Source organism: Syngnathus leptorhynchus, chromosome 3 (assembly GCF_054491065.1).
Source record: "Syngnathus leptorhynchus isolate UIUO chromosome 3, UIUO_Slep, whole genome shotgun sequence".
NCBI lineage: Eukaryota > Metazoa > Chordata > Actinopteri > Syngnathiformes > Syngnathidae > Syngnathus > Syngnathus leptorhynchus.
The window spans coordinates 3,680,929-3,701,751 of record NC_141197.1 but is presented as its reverse complement, the minus strand read 5'-3'; the positions used below and the strand labels follow the sequence as shown (position 1 = coordinate 3,701,751).

At 43.6% G+C, this 20,823-nt stretch overlaps 1 protein-coding gene across 6 annotated transcripts in view; it reads left to right on the top strand.

Moving 5' to 3' along the window:
* Positions 1-20,823, top strand: part of cemip (cell migration inducing hyaluronidase 1) — a 166,337-nt gene that overhangs the window by 105,655 nt on the left and 39,859 nt on the right. For all 6 annotated transcript variants that reach the window (XM_085906791.1, XM_085906792.1, XM_085906793.1 and 3 more), the window contains 2 exons: positions 4,818-5,027; positions 9,749-9,954. In XM_085906791.1, coding sequence (XP_085762917.1) covers positions 4,818-5,027; positions 9,749-9,954 — 416 coding nt within the window. The remainder of the gene's footprint in view (positions 1-4,817; positions 5,028-9,748; positions 9,955-20,823) is intronic.

Genomic DNA, 20,823 nt, shown 5'->3' with positions numbered 1-20,823 from the left:
ATTAAGGATTTATTGAGATATGGTCGATAGTTCAGCCGGGTTCCAAAACAGGAGTGGCCGGGCTGGTTCCTTGATGGGGGAGGGCGTGAAGCATCGCCAGAGAGGAGTGGATCTTAGCCGAGATCTGCGAGTGGGGTCCAGGAGCCTCCCCTTGACGAGCCTGATCAGTGGCACCCGTGGATCCTCAGATACCCTGCTCACGGATGCTACCTGTGGACAGAAAGGAAAGCTCCCGGACCCTGACAAAAACAGATTCTCTGGCATTTGTTAACTCACAAATACCACGAGAATTCAGCTTGCAGGCAAGGTTATAATTTGTCAGCAAATCATGGATATGTAGAAGAACACTTGATGTCAGCAAACCAACTGTTAGCATATTAACATTTAACCTATTGTCTTTTAAAATTTTTCCTGGCTACATCGCGCATGTAAAATCCTTATTAAAGTTAAAGTCCCAAACTCCAAACCAGCTCAAACCAGCTCAGTGGCCTAGTAGTAGAGTGTCCGCCCTGAGACTGGAAGGTTGTGGGTTCAAACTCCAGCCGGGTCATACCAAAGACTATAAAAATGGAACCCATTGCCTCCCTGCTTGGCACTCAGCATTAAGGGTTGGAATTGGGAGGTTAGATCACCAAATGATTCCCGGGCGCAGCACCGCTTCTGCTCACTGCTCCCCTCTCCCCCAGGGGATGGATCAAAATCACATGGGGATGGGTTAAATGCAGAGGACAAATTTCACCACACCCAGATGTGTGTGTGACAATGATCATTGGGACTTTATGACTTACAATAAATGTTTTACAAAAGCTGGTTACAGACTTGCAACAGATAGGTACATTTAAAAATCCCCCCAAATTTTAGACTTCTCTTTTCCCCCTTGTGGCAAGAACTAAATACTACTGAAAGTCCAAAGTAAAACTAACTCAACTTTTATTATTATTATTATTAGTTTAATAGTATTTAGTGTTTATATGTGCTTGTTGGTGGTAGTGTGTAGCATTAAACTGAACAGTTGACTATATGAAGCGTTGATTTTATCATGCTGCATTTGAAATTGTTTTACTTTAATTCAATTATGCACCTGTCATGTGATTGCGCACATGGACACCTCGCAAAAAATGTGGTGTGTGTGACTCTCCCAAGAATAAAAGAGATGTTAGCCTGTCAAGTAATAAATCTTTATCGAACACACGACAGCATCTTACATAGATGGCAAGTCACTAAAATGATACTTACTTGGCTTGATAGATATGAAACTGACTGGGTTTCGTAAAAAAAAAAAAAAGATCAGAAAATGGCTGCAGCAAGGATGGACACAAGCCCCTGAGTCAGATACTTCCAAAATCAATTTGATTGTTTACAATTATGTATTAATTCACAATAATGAAGGTTTGCTGCGAAGCTTTATTGAAAAGCATTACCTCCATTCATTTAAAAGAAAAAAAAATTGTATATATGTGTGTCAAGAATTGTTAGTCGTATGAATTCCAACAATACTTAAAGTTATCTGATTGTGATTGGCTAAATGACATGTGGGGTGGGTGTGTGCCTTCAAGAGAGAATGTGTGTGCGTGTGTGTGTGTCTGTGTGAGTAAAACTAGTCTTTGCAGGGTAATCATTTTAAATTTTCTTTTACAGAGTGAGTTGAGATAAATAACAATGGCATGATCTATTAGTCAACGTCAACTCAATTATCACCTTAAAGTTAACTATGAAACAATCACAAAACAATCATAAGTCGTTCAACCAATAGTGTGTAGTAAAAAAATAATAAAGGTAGTAATACAAATTTCAATATTTACTCAAGTTCAATACATCTTCATTTCTTCATGGAAGGAAAAAGGTTAAAAAATTACTAATGTAACAGACGGACAGTACCGCCAAGTGCGGTGACGACACAGAGTTTATTGTCAAGGGGAAGTGTTAGGGATGTTCTGACTCTAACTTATTTTGCAAGAACCACGCGGGAGACAGTATGCCCTTTGAACACTTGCAAGAGGAGAGTTTGTTCGTTACTGTAGGTACAGCAATGTTCGAACAAAGTCTGCCGTTGGATTCATGCAAGAGAGTATTTATTGAGAGAAGAAGGGTGGGGGTGAGAGTGGCCAAGGTGGGGATGACATCTGGCATGTTTGGTGGTCACCTCAGCAACTGGTCAATCAGTGCAGAGGGTCCCAGTTTATTGTTTTACGAGGTCGTGGAAATAAAACCTAGAAGAGTATTTTAGATGACTATCTAAACAAGGATGTTTCCACACCATTTGGAAAGTTTCAACAATTGAATGGTTAAACTTTTCAGGGTCAAGGAATGGTAAAAGGTTCCAACAAAGTTCATCATTCTAGTCTACATCCCAACATAATCATACGATCAAGATAGTTTATAAACCCTAACAGGAAGGGTATCGGTGGAGGGCTGGAGCGGTGTATGGGCGAAGCAGGGTTCGTCGGGCGTGGATGGCGGACCAGGGAACGGAGTGATCGGCGGGACTTCTCACTGGCGAGAGCAGATCACAGACAGGAGTGCTCTGAAGAGGATAGCGGCTGACTGGGGAGCAGAACGGACAAGACAAACATGACAAGATTCGAGTCGGAATGAATCGGGGAGTCAAGCTTACTTGGACCAGTGCACACACGGACATCACGAGACAAGCTGACGGAGAGTGTTGCACTGGCCTGCGCTGATATAGCGCTCTCCATGAGCCCATGCCAGGTGGCGGTGATTTCAGTGAGAAGGCGTGGTCGAGTGGCCAGCGGCGCATGCGTGTGACATACTAATCCAATTTATCAATACTGTAAAATAACTTTTTGGGTAAACATTTAGTTTTTCAATCACACACTTCCAAAAACATGCAAAAGAGAAAACCCCTAGCTATGCGTGCAGTGTGTCAATTGTGATCACGTCACCTTCACATCAACCTACCTAGGCCATTCATATGCGCGCACACACGTACAAACCAACAGACACAAAGGCGCCCATTCATTCACTATCACAGCTCAACCCCTGTCCCACAACATATAACTTCATGATGGCCGTGAGCAGGCAGACATTGAAATCCACCGGGCCTCAGTTACAGTCGGGCACATCCCTTGTCTTACATGCATTCCCTAACTGTCCTCATTCATTCTTCCATCATCCTGTCTTAATGTCACTTGCTACCCTCAGCACACACCTGGACCGGGAACGACTCCACTCCGCACGCAGCCACAAGGGGCGCAAGAGGGGGGCCCGGCATTTCCAAACTGAATGCATGGGTCCCCCACCCGCGCCAACCCAGCAAATAGCTACCAGTAGAGTCCAGACCCCACCTTCATAAGTTTTCCGCACAATCAAATTACAATATCAATCACCCCACCCACATTCCAACATCCTGGAGACAATGGAAGAGAATGGTCCAGGTGCAACACCACAGGAGCCGGCTCTTACAGCCCTTTCATAAGCAAATTACAACAATCACTCTTCTCACCCCCTCCCAGTCCAGCAGCAATGGAAACAATAGAAGACAGAAAGGCACAGGTGAGGTACGAAAAGACAATCTCCCACAATCCATTCACAAGTAAATTACAACATTACCACACCCCTCACTCACATTCAAAAAATGCCGGGAGGAAACGCAGCTGCCAAATGATCACCATACACATTCAAAAAATGCCGGGAGAAAACGCAGCAGCTAAACGATCACACATATACATTAAAAAAAATGCTGGGAGAAAACGCAGCGGCTAAATAATCACACATAGACATTCAAAAAATGCCGGGAGAAAACGCAGCGGCTAAATGATCACACATGACAAACCACAAGACGCAGGTCTCGAAACCACATCGACGACCGCCAAACGCAAATGCCGGGAAGCACAAATAGGAACGCTCAACAAGATTAGAGTGAAGCCCTTGAAAGTAAAAGGACATTTGTGCTTTTACTTTCTCCAAACCTCCCATGTCTACAAATGTCTGCAAAGTTGTTCCATTTTCCCCAAAAAAGTTGTGATCTGTCAAGTAGAGCTACTATGAATTGGCCTTTATTGTAGTTATATTGGCGGCAGTCTATTGGTTGTTGCATATTGTGAGCGATGTCCAGTGTTGAGCAAGGAAAACCCAAGATGTGGAGTATAGAGTTGGTTCTTTATTGGCAAGATCTTGGGTTGTTTAATGGCGGCCAGTATACATGGCCTAGCGGCACATGAAACAACAACTTGCTTCTCCAGGTCAACTTCTTTTATAAAACCCGGAAAGGCCGGAACTTGTCACATGACCATTTGGTACCTGAGTGTGTGGGGCGCTGCCCCCCCCCCCCCCCACTGTGTGTGTGCGTGTGTGCCTATGTGTGTGTGTTCATACAGTCATGTGTGTTGTATTCGTGTTCTGATTGAGCAGTTATGTGTATTTAAACTAATAAAGAAAACTGTACAGATATGAGCATCAAAACGTACATGAGATTGTCTAACCTAACAGAACATGTACACATTGGTGTTGCTCTCTCTTCATGGTCCAGAGGTTTTAGTCAGCTTTCTTTGATTGTCTTACAGAATTCCACTGGCTGACTTTCATTCTCTCCTTTTTTTCCCTTTTCCACTGTTTATGTATTTCTTTCCTCAGAAACTTGCTTATTTAATTTTGCTCGAACTGCTTCTTAGAAATCCTCATATAGTTATGTTTGTATTATTGCCAATTTTTCATGTGATATTTTCTGTTGTGTTGTCATTTTAGGTGATATATTTTTGCAAAGTGCTTTGTGATGGAAAACACTGTTGTGAAATCGCTATAGAAATAAAGATGTATTGCATATCTTAAGACTGACTGATCCCCTTTGAAATCATTAGGTAGAGCGAGGTTTCAAGGCCACACACATATCAGGTGTGGAGCTGCAACACATGGGCCAACAAACAATGGGACACTACCCAGTCCATTTCCATATGAATGGTGAAGTGGATGAGAGGGGAGGTTACAAACCACCCACCTATGTCAGTGATTTGTCAATCCACCACACGTTTTCTCGCTGTGTAACCATCCACAGCTCCAATGGACTTCTGGTGAGTTCAGCTTTTGTTTATGAACAGTGAAGTGCTTATATATTATATAGGATTTTTTAAAATATTTATTTAGCACACACAAAATAACACAAATGTCACATGAAGAAAAAAATAATTCAGAGAAAATAGTCATACGCAAGGAAGACTAGAAACCCTGACGGGCTTATAAGTTGTCTCCCTCAGACTTCAAGTTAAAATTAAAGTCAAAGTCTGCTTTATTGTCAATTTCTTCACGTTAAGACACACAAAGAGATCGAAATTACGTTTCCCAGCGTCCCACGGTGACTAAACACATTACACAACACATACAAGCAAATAGCACAAAGAGTAAAAACAATAGATAAGAGCGATGAATGAGTAATGAGCAAATAACCTGAATAAATAAACAAGAAATAAATACCATAATTTTCAGACTATAAGTCGCGTTTTTTGTCATAGTTTGGGTGGGGGGGTGACTTATACTCAGGAGCTACTTATGTGATTTATTTCACAAATTTTCAAAATTCAAAAATCCGCGATGTAGTGAAACCGCAATAAACGAACCGCGATGTAGCAAGGGATTACTGTCATTTGAACTGAAAGTGACATCACCCGTGCCGCGCGGCGGTTGTTTACATAAAGGGCAAAGGATTCGATCATGGATGACGAAGATGACGAAGGGCCCCACGTACTACCGGCATCATTCGCGGCTTTGTTTGTAAGTGACACAGAGGACGAAGAGTTTGAAGGATTTAATGATTTGGAGTGACAGAAGGTTTTAAAAACTATTATGGCTTTTACGCACGCCCGATCCTTCTCAACGGGAGCTCTCTTTCACCGCCGTGGATGGAAGTCGGGGGCCGGCGCTCGGCCAGGTGGCTGTCTGGGGACGGTGGATGGGGCTCGGACATGGCTTTTACGCACGCCCGGTCCTATTTATGGAGCTCTCTTCCACCTCCGTGGCTGGGAGTTCAGTAGTTGTTGGCTCGTTGAACTCCTGTTTTGTTAAATAAAGAGCAGTTTACCAAACTCACGTCTTTCCTGGTACTTTGTTAACGCTACAATATAGTTATATACTAGATCTCTGCAGCGCACGCGCCGCGTTGTTGACATAAAGAACAAGGAATTGATCGATGGATTGAATGATTTGGAGTGACACAGATGGTTTGATAATATTGTTGTAATATGATAGTTATTTGAAATATACTTTATATATCGTTATATGGGTCTGTGGAATAATTACAAATGACACTTACAACGGGTCCGACGTGAGCATATGCGGCGAATACGCGGCATTGTTTACATAAAGCACGATCAATGGATTTAATGAATTGGAGTGACACAGATGGTTTGATAAACGTGTTATTGATGTAATACTTACTTGAATAACTGAATACTACGTCAGGCCCGTTCTCAGTTCCTCGTTTGTGTATACATGTCACGTTAGCATACCGTATCGTTTAGCCTGTTGTTGCTGGTTCATGTCTGATTTTGGTTTTGGATTTTGACAAATAAATTTGCCCCAAAAGTGCGATTTATACTCCGGTGCGACTTATATATGTTTTTTTTTTTATTGTGCATTTTATAGCTGGTGCGACATGTACTCCGGAGCGACTTATAGTCCGAAAATTACGGTAAATAGACAAATAAGAGGAGCAAAATGGAGCAAGCGTGCATACAGAAGATAGCCAGAATATAGCGCAAAAGTACAGGACGTTATGCAGGGGAGGGGGGAGAGTTCAGGATCCTGACAGCTTGGAGTATGAAGCTGTTGGTGAAATTTATAAAATATATCTAATCAATCAATTAGCCTACTATTTGAAGTAGAATCAGTGTAATTAGAAAGGGATGGTAATAATATCTTAATAAACAAATAATGGTGATAAATCCTTAGTAAACAAATAATAGCATCATCAAGGCAAAATTATAACAGTAGCCAAGGTAACAAGCACCCTAACTCAGGTAATACTACTATAGTTCATAGTGCATATGTGATTTGTGAATATGTGTTGTTTAACAGCAGTTTTGAACATGAAGGATGAAAGGTAAAAAAAAATGAATAGGAAGTTGATTAAATACTTTGGCATCCCTTAAATGAAGACTAAATTTGGACAGGGAAGTTCGGACGTGGGGCAACTCAAGTCTAGCTTTATTTCTGGTGTTATGACAGTGATAATCTTCCCTTCTCCTGTAAAAGCTATTGTGTAACGGAGAACTGATTGTGGGTTGTTTTGAAGACAAACTGAGCTGTGTGGAGAAAGTTTACCTGGTATATGCTGAGAATTGATAGTTCCTGAAATAGCGGGAGTGAATGAGCAAGGTAGTTAGCATGTAGAATAATTCGGACACAACACTTTTGTAGACAATAGATGCGATTCAACTTGGTAGGATGAGTCCTGGCCCAAATTGCGTTGCAATAATTGATATATGGATAGATTAGGAAGTAATAGAGCATCAGAGTTTTTTTCTGTCCAAAGTATGCTGTAGTTTGCTCAAAATACCAATATTCCTAGCAATTTTAGAAGATATTGTACTAATATGAGGTTTCCAGCATAGTTTGTCATCAATTAATATGCCCAGAAATTGGACAGATGAAGACAGAGAAATTAACTTATTGTCAATAAAGACAGTTGAAAACTTTTGCAATTCGTTGTTTATTACTGAGAGAAGGTGTTTGAGATTGGTATGTGAATAAACAACACAAGTATCATCAGTAAATAAGATGGTTGACAGATGGTGAGAGGCTCTACAGAGATCGTTAATATAAATTAAAAATAACAGGGGTCCAAGAATCGAACCTTGTGGGACTCCACATTTGATGTCTAACTGGAGGGAGTCAACGCCCTTAAATGAAACGTATTGTTTCCTCTCTTTCAAGTAGCTGGCAAACCAATACAGTGAGACATCAGAGACATCAAGATGCTTTAATTTTGATAAGATAATCTCATGGTCTATTGTATCAAATGCCTTGGATAAATCAAGGAAAACTGCAATAGAGTATTCTTTCATACCGTGAGCTTTGTATAGTTTCTATGTTAAATGAGAGATAGACGTGTATGTTGAATGAGACTTACGAAAGCCATCCTGGTGTTCATATAGTATATTGTGATTATTGAGGAAAATACACAGTTTATTGTGGGCAAGTTTTTCCAAGATCTTGGACATGACAGGTAAAATGGATATTGGGCGATAATTGGTAAGACCTGTTGGGTCATCATTTTTAAAGATTGGTACAATTTTAGCCAACTTTATTTCCTGTGGGACAGTGCCCTTTGAGAAAGACAAATTAAAAATGTAACATAAGGGTTTCACAATCCAGATTGCAACTTCTTTCACAAGTCTGGAGTCAAAGTGATCATGACCAGAAGAAGTGTTTTTAAGAGATGAAATTATGTTATGAATATCTTGTTCAGTGGCTGGGGTCAGAGTAAAAGCTGCTGAAGTACTAGTCTCCATATAATTGATTGGGTTATCGGTTACTAGTGGAATTTGTCTGGCGAAGGTTGGTCCAATTTCTGTGAAGAATTCATTAAATTTACAGGCGATTGTTTTGGGATCTGATAAAGGCTTGTCATTTACCATGGATAGGAATAGATAGGAATTATTTGCCACTCACTGTTAACGTATGTTCGCTGTCTGATGGTCACTAACAGATTGTGCAGGTTGGATATTCAATTATAGGCATCGACTTGCATTCTTGAACCGGAAGAAAATATTTATCGGTGCTTTGTTTTACTCAATTCCTTAATTTCTTAAAAACGTCTGGGGAAACCCAGTGAGCTAGATCAAAGTTGTCTGGAAAAAGTATCCGTTCAATTTAAAATTCGTAATTCCCGCTCAAAAATTGTAAAACGTCAAGACCTGAATCCATTTTAAGTATACTGCGTTCAAGCACATCAAAACAGCCTCATCATTTTCATAGCAGTCGGTCTGATGCATTTTTAATCAGTGTTTCAGTTGCCTGAAATTGGTATAATTCTAAAGAATCTGGGTTGAGGGCTTAACCTGATCAGCATCTTCTCACGCTCCTCTGATTCCCCGCCTATTGCTTCTCTATCCATTTGGGCTACAGCCTCCTGCACACACGTAGCCAAAACAGCCCATCCTAGGTCCTTGGTCCCAAAATTATCATGTGTTTAGTCTTTTGAATGTCATGTTGACTGTGAACATGTTTACTGCTAGTGTCATGTAAAGTTCAGAGTACATGCACGTTCATGCTTATAAATGTCGGTTATCTGGATGTATGCAAGTAAAACTGATGGAGTATATGAACAGAGCATATTCATTCATTCATTCATTCATTTTCCGAACCGCTTTGTCCCCACAGGGGTCGCGGGCGTGCTGGAGCCTATCCCAGCGTCATCGGGCAGTAGGCGGGGGACAGAGCATATTCATATCGGTAAAAATATAGTAAGAACTGTCGGGTCAGTTCTTGGATAACTGCAATTATCTGACACACTAGCAATAAGAGTTAGTTAACGCGTCTGTGTTATCCTCAGGGAAGGGAATTCCCAGGGACGATCGTGTTTTCACGAACAGGGAATTTGACCCTACTGCTTCACTCCCAACTATGAACGGTGTCAGATTTATTGCACATAAATTATTTTATCTTATACATAATTTAGTCTTCCAAGAGAGAATAGCAAATAAAAAGATGAAGTAATATGACAGTTTATTCAGTTACAGTTATAAACACGTGTGCTTGTTGTTTGTAACAAAAAACTAAATATTCTCCTTTGCAGGTAAAAGACGTGGTGGGCTATGACACGCTGGGCCACTGTTTCTTTACAGAGGATGGTCCTGAGGAGAGAAACACATTTGATCACTGTCTGGGCCTCATGGTCCGAGCGGGCACTCTACTCCCTTCAGACAGAGACAGCAAAATGTGTCGTGATATCACTGATGGAGCATACCCTGGATATGTACCCAACCCACGGCAAGACTGTAGGTAAGAGTGCAATGGCAGGACCCGTGTTTAGTCCATTAAGAGGGTACATCTCAACTACCTTGTGACTTGTGTGCCTCAAAAGCATTTGGTTCTGGCAAAAAATGGACCCAAAACTAGGCAAACTATACAATCTGCTGAACATCAGCTGAAAAAGAATGTTAACTCATCATATGCAGCTGCAGGGGTTAGGAGCAAACTGAGCTGTGCTTGTAGACAAATACTGATACCCTCTAATATGTTAGAATGTTGTTAATTTATTGGGCCGAGTAGTGTTGGGTTTTCATTTTCATTTAGTCTGACAGAGCACGAATGCACTTGTGGTTTGTATCCTGTGCAATGTCTACAAAACAGATCTTAACAAATTGGCCCCTATTTTCTTCAACATGTGCCCGTGCACTTGGTGTAAAAACATTCATTGCCGGGTCAATTTTGGTTCAACGTGTTTCCGAAATTGGTAGACTGCATCAAGAGCTTAGACCCGCAGAATATATTTTGTCAAAATATAACTTTTTTTTGTTACTCATGCTAAAAAACATAGGCAACATCTAGCTAGTAAAAACAAATCTTTGCACTGGGGCTGGTCATTCATTGGCATCACAGTCTCGAAAGACCATAGATTTCTTGCGACAGGAGGTTACGTCTTCTTTGCACAGCGTCTGCTGTGGCTGGTGAGTCCAATCCGTGAGAGACAGACACGGCCGCAGATGTTACAGGTGTGGGCCGGATCCGGTGAAGATGGGGGCATGGTGGCTTGCTACTTTCTCAACTTCCTTTTTGTTTGTCGATGTTGAGCCAGGGTGATTTCGTGGGTCTGCAGCCCGTTTCGGAGAGCCTGTTGCCATTTGTAGCGATCCTGGGCGACGTCTTCCCAGGGGGCTGGGTTGATGTTGAAGGATTTGAGGTCTTGTTTGCTGACATCCTTGTAGCGGAGCAGCGGGCGGCCTAATTGCCTTTTGCCTGATTTTAGCTCTGCATATAAGATGTCCTTTGGCATACGACCGCCTTTCATCCGACAGACATGGCCCAGCCAACAGACGCCGCTGCTTCAGCAGGGAGAGCATAGTGGGGAGCTGTGCACTCTCCAGGACTGCACTGTCTGTGATCCTGTCTCGCCAAGTGATGCCCAGTATGTGTCTCAGGCAACGCAGATGGAAAGAGTTTAGCCTTCTCTCTTGATGTGCATAAAGAGTCCAGGCTTCGCTGCCATACAAGAGTGTACTGACGACACAGGCACTGTACACTTGCACCTTTGTATGGATGGTGAGCTTGCTGTTCTGCCATACTCAGGGTGTCAGTTTTCCAAAGGTAGAAGCTGCTTTACCAATTCGGCTGCTGACCTCGGCATCGAGTGACAAATTGCAGGTGATGGTAGACCCAAGATAAATAAAGCTGCTTACAGCTTCGAGTGTATAGTTGTTGATGGTGATGGAGGGTGGGACAGTGGTCCGCTGGCCCATTTCATTGTCTTGGTTTTGTTTAGGCTGATGGTCAGGTTGAAGTCCTGACATGCTTGGCTGAACCAGTCTAGGAGAATCTGCAAATGTTCCTTAATGTGTGTTGCCAATGCTGCATCATCAGCAAACATGTCCCGAATGGTGAGTGGTCTGATCTTGGTTTTTGCTCGCAGTCGGGATAGGTTGAATAGTTTGCCGTCTGTCCTGGTGTGTAAGTAAGCTCCCTCAGTTGATGTTTGATGCTTGGTGCAGGAGGAGAGAGAAGAATATCCCAAACAGAGTGGGTGCCAGCACGCATCCCTGTTTGACCCCACAGCGGATGTTAAAGGGCTCAGAAGTGCACCCATCGTACTGGACAGTACCTTTCATGTCAGTGTGGAAGGACTGGAGGATGCTGAGGAGTTTTGGTGGGCAACCTATCCGTTCCACTAGTTGGAAGAGGCCGCTCCTGCTCACCAGGTCAAAAGCCTTGGTAAGGTCAACGAAGGCCATGTAGAGAGGTTTATGTTGTTCTCTGCACTTCTCCTGCAGCTGTCTCAGGATGAAGATCATATCTAGAGTTGATCTTCCTGCTCTGAACCCTGCCTGTGACTCTGGGTAGAGCTTCTCTGCGAGGACTTGAAGTCTATTTAGTACAACTCGAGCAAAGAGCTTACCGGTAATGGTGAGTAGGGAGATGCCACGGTAGTTGTTACAGTCACTCCTGTCTCCCTTGTTTTTGTACAAGGTGACAATGTTAGCATTTCTCATTTCCTGTGGGACAGAGCCTTCTTTCCAGCACAGGCATAAGAGCTTGTGCAGTCTATGCAGAAGAGCAGGCTTTCCACACTTGAGGACTTTGGCTGTTATCCCATCGGTGCCTGGAGCTTTTCCGCTGGGCAGGCTGTTAATTGCTTTGCTCAGCTCCTGGTTCCATGTCAAGCTCTTCCATAACAGGTAGGTGCCCTACATGCCTGAGGGCTGCATCAGAGACACTGTTGTCCCTGGCATAGAGCTCTGAGTAGTGTTCCACCCAGCGGTCTAGCTGGTTGGAGCGTTCAGCGATGGTTTCTCCTGAAGCTGATTTCAACAGGACAATTGTGCAGGGTGATGGTCCAAGTGCCTTTTTGTTGCCGTCGAACATGAGTCTGATGTTGCCTGTGTCAGCAGCTGCTTGAATGTTGCTGCAGAGCTGTAGCCAATAGTCATTGGCACAACGTCTAGCGGCTTGTTGGAGTTTCCCCCTAGAAGATCGGAGGGCCTGTAGAGTTTTGGTGTTTGGAGTATGCTTGTAATTTGTGAGTGTGACGCGTTTCTCTTCAAGGATTGGTGCCAATGATGTTAAATTGGCATCGAACCCGTCCTTTGGCTTTCCCTGCTTTTTGCCAAAGACTGACAGGGCTGTGCTCTGTATGGTATCCCTCAAGCCATCCCAGTACCGCTGAGCGGAGCTGGACAGGGGTGGGTCGTGGAGGGAGACCTCTAAGGCACAGAGGAAGGCAGTAGCTTTTGTTGGGTTTTGCTGGGGCTAGTCAATATTACTCAAAAACCATCATGGGTAAAAAAAAAAAAAAAAATGCAATAATAAGGTCAATATCAACAATTGCACACACACACACCACTACCGCCACCACACTTAACATATTTGTCAGGTCTAAATATGATCAGACATTAATTCACATGCTGGAACGAAGAGGAGAAGACAACCAGGATGAGTTTACTCGCGAGGAGAACGATAAAGGAAGCTCAGTTACAATCTCATCAGTTCTGCGTTCCTACTCCACGTGCTCCTCTTTTTAATGTTTTGGTTGCCCTGGTTACAGAGGCGTTGCTACACTAAAGGGAGGGGAGATCGTGGTTGTAGCAACGCTGATTAGCTAAGGAATATAGTGTGGTGTGATTTAGCACTTGTCGGCCCATGCCCCCCGCAGTGGAGTCGCAGAGTCTGATCTCTTCACCCAACCAGTTGTCTTCTCCATGGGCGGCCGACACCTCCTCCTCACACCTCTGTGAGCAGATAACTTTGAAGCACGTTGAATGCCGCTTACCTGTGGAACAATGCAACTAAACCTAAGTTTATCTTCTTGGTAAACTAACACAACACATAATAACAATGAGTAACTAGTCCTACCTAAACATTTCAACACATATTACCAGTGTTGGAATATTTTTCTAATTTAACATGAACTCGAGTTACTAATCTGACTCCAATTTGTGACTTTACCCAACTGCCACTCATCCAACAATATGCGCGCTCGTTCTGCAATAGAAAGGTATCAGGAAGCCGGCATTTTCACACACGAGTGGATTTATTCCTAACACACAAATCTAATACATCACCTGGGTCTCGGGTCCCTCTCAATACACCTCTGTACGCCTCTGTTGCCACCAGCAGACGTACTCTACATCCGAGTTGCCCAGCCATTAGTTATACTACACAATATGCAAATGGCACATCAGCAAAGGCATTCTATCATTATTCTATTGGCTATGTGTAAACTGCAGTTAACTTTAGCTTGCTCTCATTGGTCTTTCTTCTCCTGCCGAATAACTTGCTCGCTCCTCCTGGTTGTAGTTTTCCATATTGGGTCACCAATTGTTGTTATCGATCAGATGGCCCTGTGGGTCGTCCTTGTTGCTGCTCCTGGATGATCTTTTTGTTCTGGAACGCAGACGTCCTCGCACCAACCACATATTTTGTTTTGTTCCCACTGTCACACACTCAGCAGTTTCATACTCTCATGCACAAGATGTCTAATGAACTATTTCAAGATCAAATTCTTATATTCCTTCATTCCCTCTCATGACCTCAGACCACTGAGGTCATCACTCGAATACCTTGTTTTCTTGTTAAACACAAGCTAAAAATCACTAGCCGTAAGCTAAAAATCAGCAAACAATTTAATTCTAGTAGACAATCAGGAGAAAATTTCATACCCTCCCATGGCCCCAGGTCCCTGAGGCCACCTTCACATACTCACATCCCGGAGGGCCACAGCTTTCTCCCCCTCCTGGGGGTCCTTCTGAGGGATCATCATGTACTGGCCACCCGGAGGGAGTGGCCCCAACGTGCGTTCAATTGTCTTAACAGTTAATGATCTGATACATGGAATACAGCAACATCCGCATAACACCATAATAGCAGCAAACACAGCGATAGAAATCAGTACTGATGCAATCAAGCTTTTATATTTGCCAAAGACGTTTAACCAGTCAGAGTACCAACTGGTGTTCACACCTGAGTGCTCCTTCATTTTGTTACTTAGCGTGCGCAGACCCTCCAATGCCTTAGTGAGCCGACCGTCAGGAGACGTATTGTTGGGAATCAGAGTACAGCACTGATCCCCAAAAATACCACAGACTCCTCCTCTTTCCGCTAACACCATATCTAAACCTATTCTATTTTGGAATGCCATAAGAGATGTGGCTGCTAATTGCTCATGCACTGCCTGGAGTGCCGAGGTGGTGAAGTTCGCCAATCGTTGGACATTGTAGTGGACATAATTAATCCGGTCCACATTTTTGTTTACTGTAATGAGCAGGAAGATACTCTCCCATCCTGCCGCCACTTGATTCACCAATTTGTATTCATCAGGGACCCCTCTTGGAACTCCAATTGCATCTATGTACGTGGGGTCTCCTGCATTCAACCATTCTTGCATGTCCTTTTTCTTCCTCAAAAGGAAGGGGATTCTTCCCCACCGTCCAACGCCTTCCCAATTTATTCTGGACACGTCTAATGCTGTCACACTAATTGGCATGATCAGCGTTACTAGGGCGCACTTACCTGAGGCATTGGAGGGAAGCCTATCGTACAACACTTTTGCTCCACACCACAGCCAAACATCAGCACGAGCTAGAGGGATTCCTGCTGGCAAAGACACATTTTCATTACACCATGACTCCTGGATATTTCCAATCCCAGGGCCAGTACCATTTAACTTTAGGCAGGTGAAATTTTGTTGTGAAACATGGGCGTCAAAAAAATGGGCTTTTTCTTTCCTGTGGGTGTACCAAGGGCCAGTCCTTGTACCGTGGTTGATAATTGTCCAATTTATCTAACAAATCAAGCCATTGTTGAGTCCAGTTGAAAATTGTCACCCAAGCTTTCACCTGTATCGGTTGTTTATACCTCAGATTTAGCAGTAGTTGTTGTGTCTGTGTCAGCGTCTTACCACCATCTTGCTCTGCTTCATACCATACCGTTCCATTACAGGAATGATACACCATCACTCGTTCTTCTTTCGCTCCATCACTTCTGAAAATAGTCAATAAAGTTAAACATTTGCATCGTCGTCGTCGTTGTTCAGACACTTTCGAGTCCGACTTGGATCCAATTCCCGCCATTGTCACATTCCCTCTCTTGACCTGCCTGTCCAGGCGGTCAACCTTTAAGCCCACCATTGGCAGACACTGTGCCCCTGTGTCCTCCATACCTTTGTCTGCTTCCTTCGGCCATCGATATTGAGGACGGCGGACCGGACTGGAGCAATCAACTTCCAATTGGATCGGCTGAACCGTATGACAAAAACCAACATCGAATGGACCCTGTGACCACAAGGTCTGTGGCATTTGATCCAGCATCGCCTGTGCAGACTCATGGTCCGTCTGTTCCCGCCCATGATGGCGGTCCAGGAAGACCAATTCAAGGTCTGACTCATCTACCATTTTTGCCATTGTCCTGTAACTTTTGGTTGCGGCCGAATGCCACACATCTGGAATCTCAGTCATCATCCAGTCATGTTGTTGTGTTAATCGTTTCACCATGTGCCCCAATTGGCGGGGCTCATGGCCTGGCGACACAGCCAGTGACACGTGCGGCAAACCTTCCTCACTCATTCGATACCATTGCTCTTGCTCCGGCGACAACTGTACATATGCTGCCACCCCCTCGGGGCCCACAAAGATGCATGGTGATTGTAATGTCCAATCATCTCCCTCAATTTCTTCAAACGCATCTCTATATATCTCATCTGATTCTCTATCATAATATAGAGTGCAATGCAATGGATCCACTGGGGGGTGGTACGGTGCCCATGCCTGGATCCACGGTTTCCACAAGAGGTACGTGGAGTAGACACCTCCCCCAAACGGAGTCTCAGGTTTCAATCTCGCCCAGTAGATTCGTGCCGTTTCTGGTACTGTGGGGAGTGGTGCCATCAACCACTGACCCTGAGGTGTCACAGGCTGGGAGCATTCCAGAACCTGTCCGTCAGGAAATGTCACTGTAAGTCCCTTCTCGCCGCACAGAATCTGGGCTCTCAATGCTGACAACATGTCTCTGCCCATCAAGTTGATGGGTGTGTCCATTGCATGAACATATGAATGATATAGTTTCTGTCCAGTGTTTGTGATTTCCGTTTTCAATGGCCGAGTAAAGGGCAGAGTCTGCGGACGTCCCGAGAAGCCGACCAACGTTGTAACTCGTTTTGACAACGCTGTACTTGGCAGTGGCATGTTGATCGATGAATGTGTTGCTCCAGTGTCCACCAACATCTGGACCGGAGTGTCTGCCACTGTCAACTGAAGCATTGGCTCTGCCTGACCAGTGCTTCCCGAGCTTCCCAGGCCCCCCTATTCGTCCGGGCCGTACCACGGGTCGGCTTGGTAATACTGCCCCTGTGGATTCGGCTGTGGCCACGGGCGGGGCTGCTGCGGTCCCCTTTGGTGTGGTGGCCCTGCTTGCTGGTTCTGCTGCTCCGCCCCTGGTGGTGGTGGGTTGCCATTACAATCTCGTGCCCAGTGATCAGGGGACACACAGTTGAAGCAAGTCCCTAGAGCGAACCAATTCCGCCCTCGTCCCAGGGGGGCGCCACGACCACGCCCTCTGTATCCACCACGGAACCCTTGGCCTCGGCCCCGTCCAGCCCCCACTGGAGTCTGATACATCTGTTTTTGTTTAACCTTTTCTTGTTTTGCCTCACCATGCAACTTTGCCAACTGTAATTTAACCAAACTAGTCGCCAGAGCGTCAGTTTCCTTTTGATCTTTATTTGCTTTTTCCATGTAGATGCGGCAATGGTGTATCAAATGCCTCTTGAATCTCGGTTCCGGACAGACCAAAATGTCCGGATCACTTCTCATAATCGCTTACACCTCATTTGGGAGGCCGTTCAGCATCGCCGTCCTGAACATCATCTCAGCTTCAGGGTAGCTGCCTGGGTGTTTACCTGTGGTCTCAATCCACATTCATTTTAAAGATATTAATTTCATTCGTTAACATCTACATCGGTTGTTGACAAAGTACACAAATAAACATCATACTTTCTCCATGGCCAGATGCAACACAGCGGATCACACTGCAAAGGCCAAATTGATCTTTTTTAAATCAACACAATGCAGCATAATTTTGAGAGTGTTCTATATAAATTGCCAACTCATCTCTCCCCTATTCATTATGACTCTTAGTTCCCACAAATACCATATTGTTAAAGTTAACAAAACAGCAACCAAGATGGCCACCTAACATGCAATAACGTCATTGTTTCTTTACATAACGTTTTTGCCACTGTTAAGGCATTCAGTGTTAATTTTGAAACAATTCAATCCATTTTGAGAATGCATCTATTATGATCAGGCATTATAACCCTATGGATTCTCTTTAGCAAATGTCAAACAAGCTCTACAAAATGTATGTTTATATAACTTAGAGAACCCATATAAGGTGTTATATTACTACATACGATTACATTATCATTTAATATGACACATCTTTCAAAATTGCTTTTGTTTTGCGGTGCAAATCAGATAGACTACAGTCTAATAAATTCTTTTTATTTACCTATTTTAGCCAATTTCATCCTTTTAACACATAACACTGACAGCACACAGAGAACACAAAAAACAGCAGAGACACAGCTCACAAACAATAACAACAAATAACGCTGCGCAAACGTCATAGAGGATGACGTTTTGGTTATACTTTTTTTCATCAGCGCCTTCTATCCTTCATGCAAATGTGCATCACTCTTCTTCAAACATTCTCTGAAAACCTCACACTTTCTCTGCCTCACCTGCAGCCATAACACGAGGGGGGACGCGGCATCTATGTTGATTGCTCACAGGCTGGCCATTTCCTGCAACAATCATGATGCCGGCCCACCACACACACGAGCATAGCACAGACCCATGACTACGCGCAAGCGCAGCACGCTCCTCAATCTCACCCTCTCAAAGGGCAGGCCTACTTTACTGTTCCCCCTTCATCATGTTCACATTCAACATCTTTCACTGTCTTCTACACAACATTTGTTGTCTCTTATTCTCATCCTATCAGGCCACCTTTCTAGTCACTTTCTGTCACACACTTTATAGTCTCTACTGCCACACACCTTATTTTCTCTACTGCCACACCTCAATCATCTTAGTTTCTCCAACCAACTTAAACATACTCATCGTCTACTTCTCAACTTCCCTATTATCGCTCAACAGGCTCCTGAACATTCTCCATGACTAATTTCTTCCATAGGACACACATCTCACTCACACACACGTATACATACACACACACACACACACACACACACACATACACCCACACACTCATTCATGAGGATCCTCTGCGCACACACGCACACACACGTTTGGTGCACAACATAAACGACCACAAAGAGCACACTAAGAACACCTTTTTGCTCATCTTACTTGTCTGATTTATTCTCTATTTTACTTTTAGACGCTATTTGTAATTCTTTTCCTTTTATTTTGCAAATTTTAACTTCAGTGTTTCTCTCTTACTTTTCCTTTTAACGCGAATATCTCCTGTACATTTAAGATAATTTCCGTTTCTTTTTTTTTCCTCAGCCAGGTTCCCACTCTGTTACATGGGTTTGATCCGTTTATCTAGATTTTTATTTCGATCAGGATCCTGCCTTTCACTTATTTTCCAATCTTTACATTTGAAACTATCTCGGATATTAATTTTGCTCTTTCTCCATGAAACAATTCATCCTTCTTTAATTTCAGAAACAACTTCTGACACCGTTCTTTTTCCTTCTTAATTTTCTTACTTTTTATTCCATTAATTTGAAGGGACCCTTAATTTGAAGGGAACCCTTAATTTGAAGGGACCCTTAATTTGAAGGGACCCGAGACCATTATCCCACTTCCTCTTATCCGCGTGTGTCTCCCAACCACTTTTTACGCAGAACAATTTTAGATTCCACACTCTCACTCCCACTCACACTGCTTTCACACTGATACGTAAATCCCAGATTTTAAACCGTATCGTAACCACGAATAGTTCCAAACTATTCTAGTAGGTAAATCCCAGATTTTATACCCTACTAAGTCCACACTTGTACTGATACGTAAATCCCAGATTTTAAACCGTATAGTAACCGCAAATAGTTCCAAACTATTCTAGTAGGTAAATCCCAGATTTTATACCCTACTACACACTTTCACTGGTCCGATCATCCTTCCTCTTATAATTTAGTGTTGTCAATGTGCAGAATTTGAAAAGGAATCTGCTTACCTTGTCTCACTGTGGGCCCAAGAGGAAAGACGGTGGGACGTGTGGCGTCTTTGTCAGGTCGTCACCTGGTGTGGACGTGGGTCCCAGACCCAGAGTCCCAGACTCTTGTGGTTACCGAAGTCCCAGACTTCTTTAGAGTCCCAGACTCTTTTACCTCTCATGCATCACGTCGGGGTCACCATAAATTGTTGGAATATTTTTCTAATTTAACATGAACTCGAGTTACTAATCTGACTCCAATTTGTGACTTTACCCAACTGCCACTCATCCAACAATATGCGCGCTCGTTCTGCAATAGAAAGGTATCAGGAAGCCGGCATTTTCACACACGAGTGGATTTATTCCTAACACACAAATCTAATACATCACCTGGGTCTCGGGTCCCTCTCAATACACCTCTGTACGCCTCTGTTGCCACCAGCAGACGTACTCTACATCCGAGTTGCCCAGCCATTAGTTATACTACACAATATGCAAATGGCACATCAGCAAAGGCATTCTATCATTATTCTATTGGCTATGTGTAAACTGCAGTTAACTTTAGCTTGCTCTCATTGGTCTTTCTTCTCCTGCCGAATAACTTGCTCGCTCCTCCTGGTTGTAGTTTTCCATATTGGGTCACCAATTGTTGTTATCGATCAGATGGCCCTGTGGGTCGTCCTTGTTGCTGCTCCTGGATGATCTTTTTGTTCTGGAACGCAGACGTCCTCGCACCAACCACATATTTTGTTTTGTTCCCACTGTCACACACTCAGCAGTTTCATACTTTCATGCACAAGATGTCTAATGAACTATTTCAAGATCAAATTCTTATATTCCTTCACCAGCTCAGTGGCCTAGTAGTAGAGTGTCCGCCCTGAGACTGGAAGGTTGTGGGTTCAAACCCCGGTCGGGTCATACCAAAGACTATAAAAATGGAACCCATTGCCTCCCTGCTTGGCACTCAGCATTAAGGGTTGG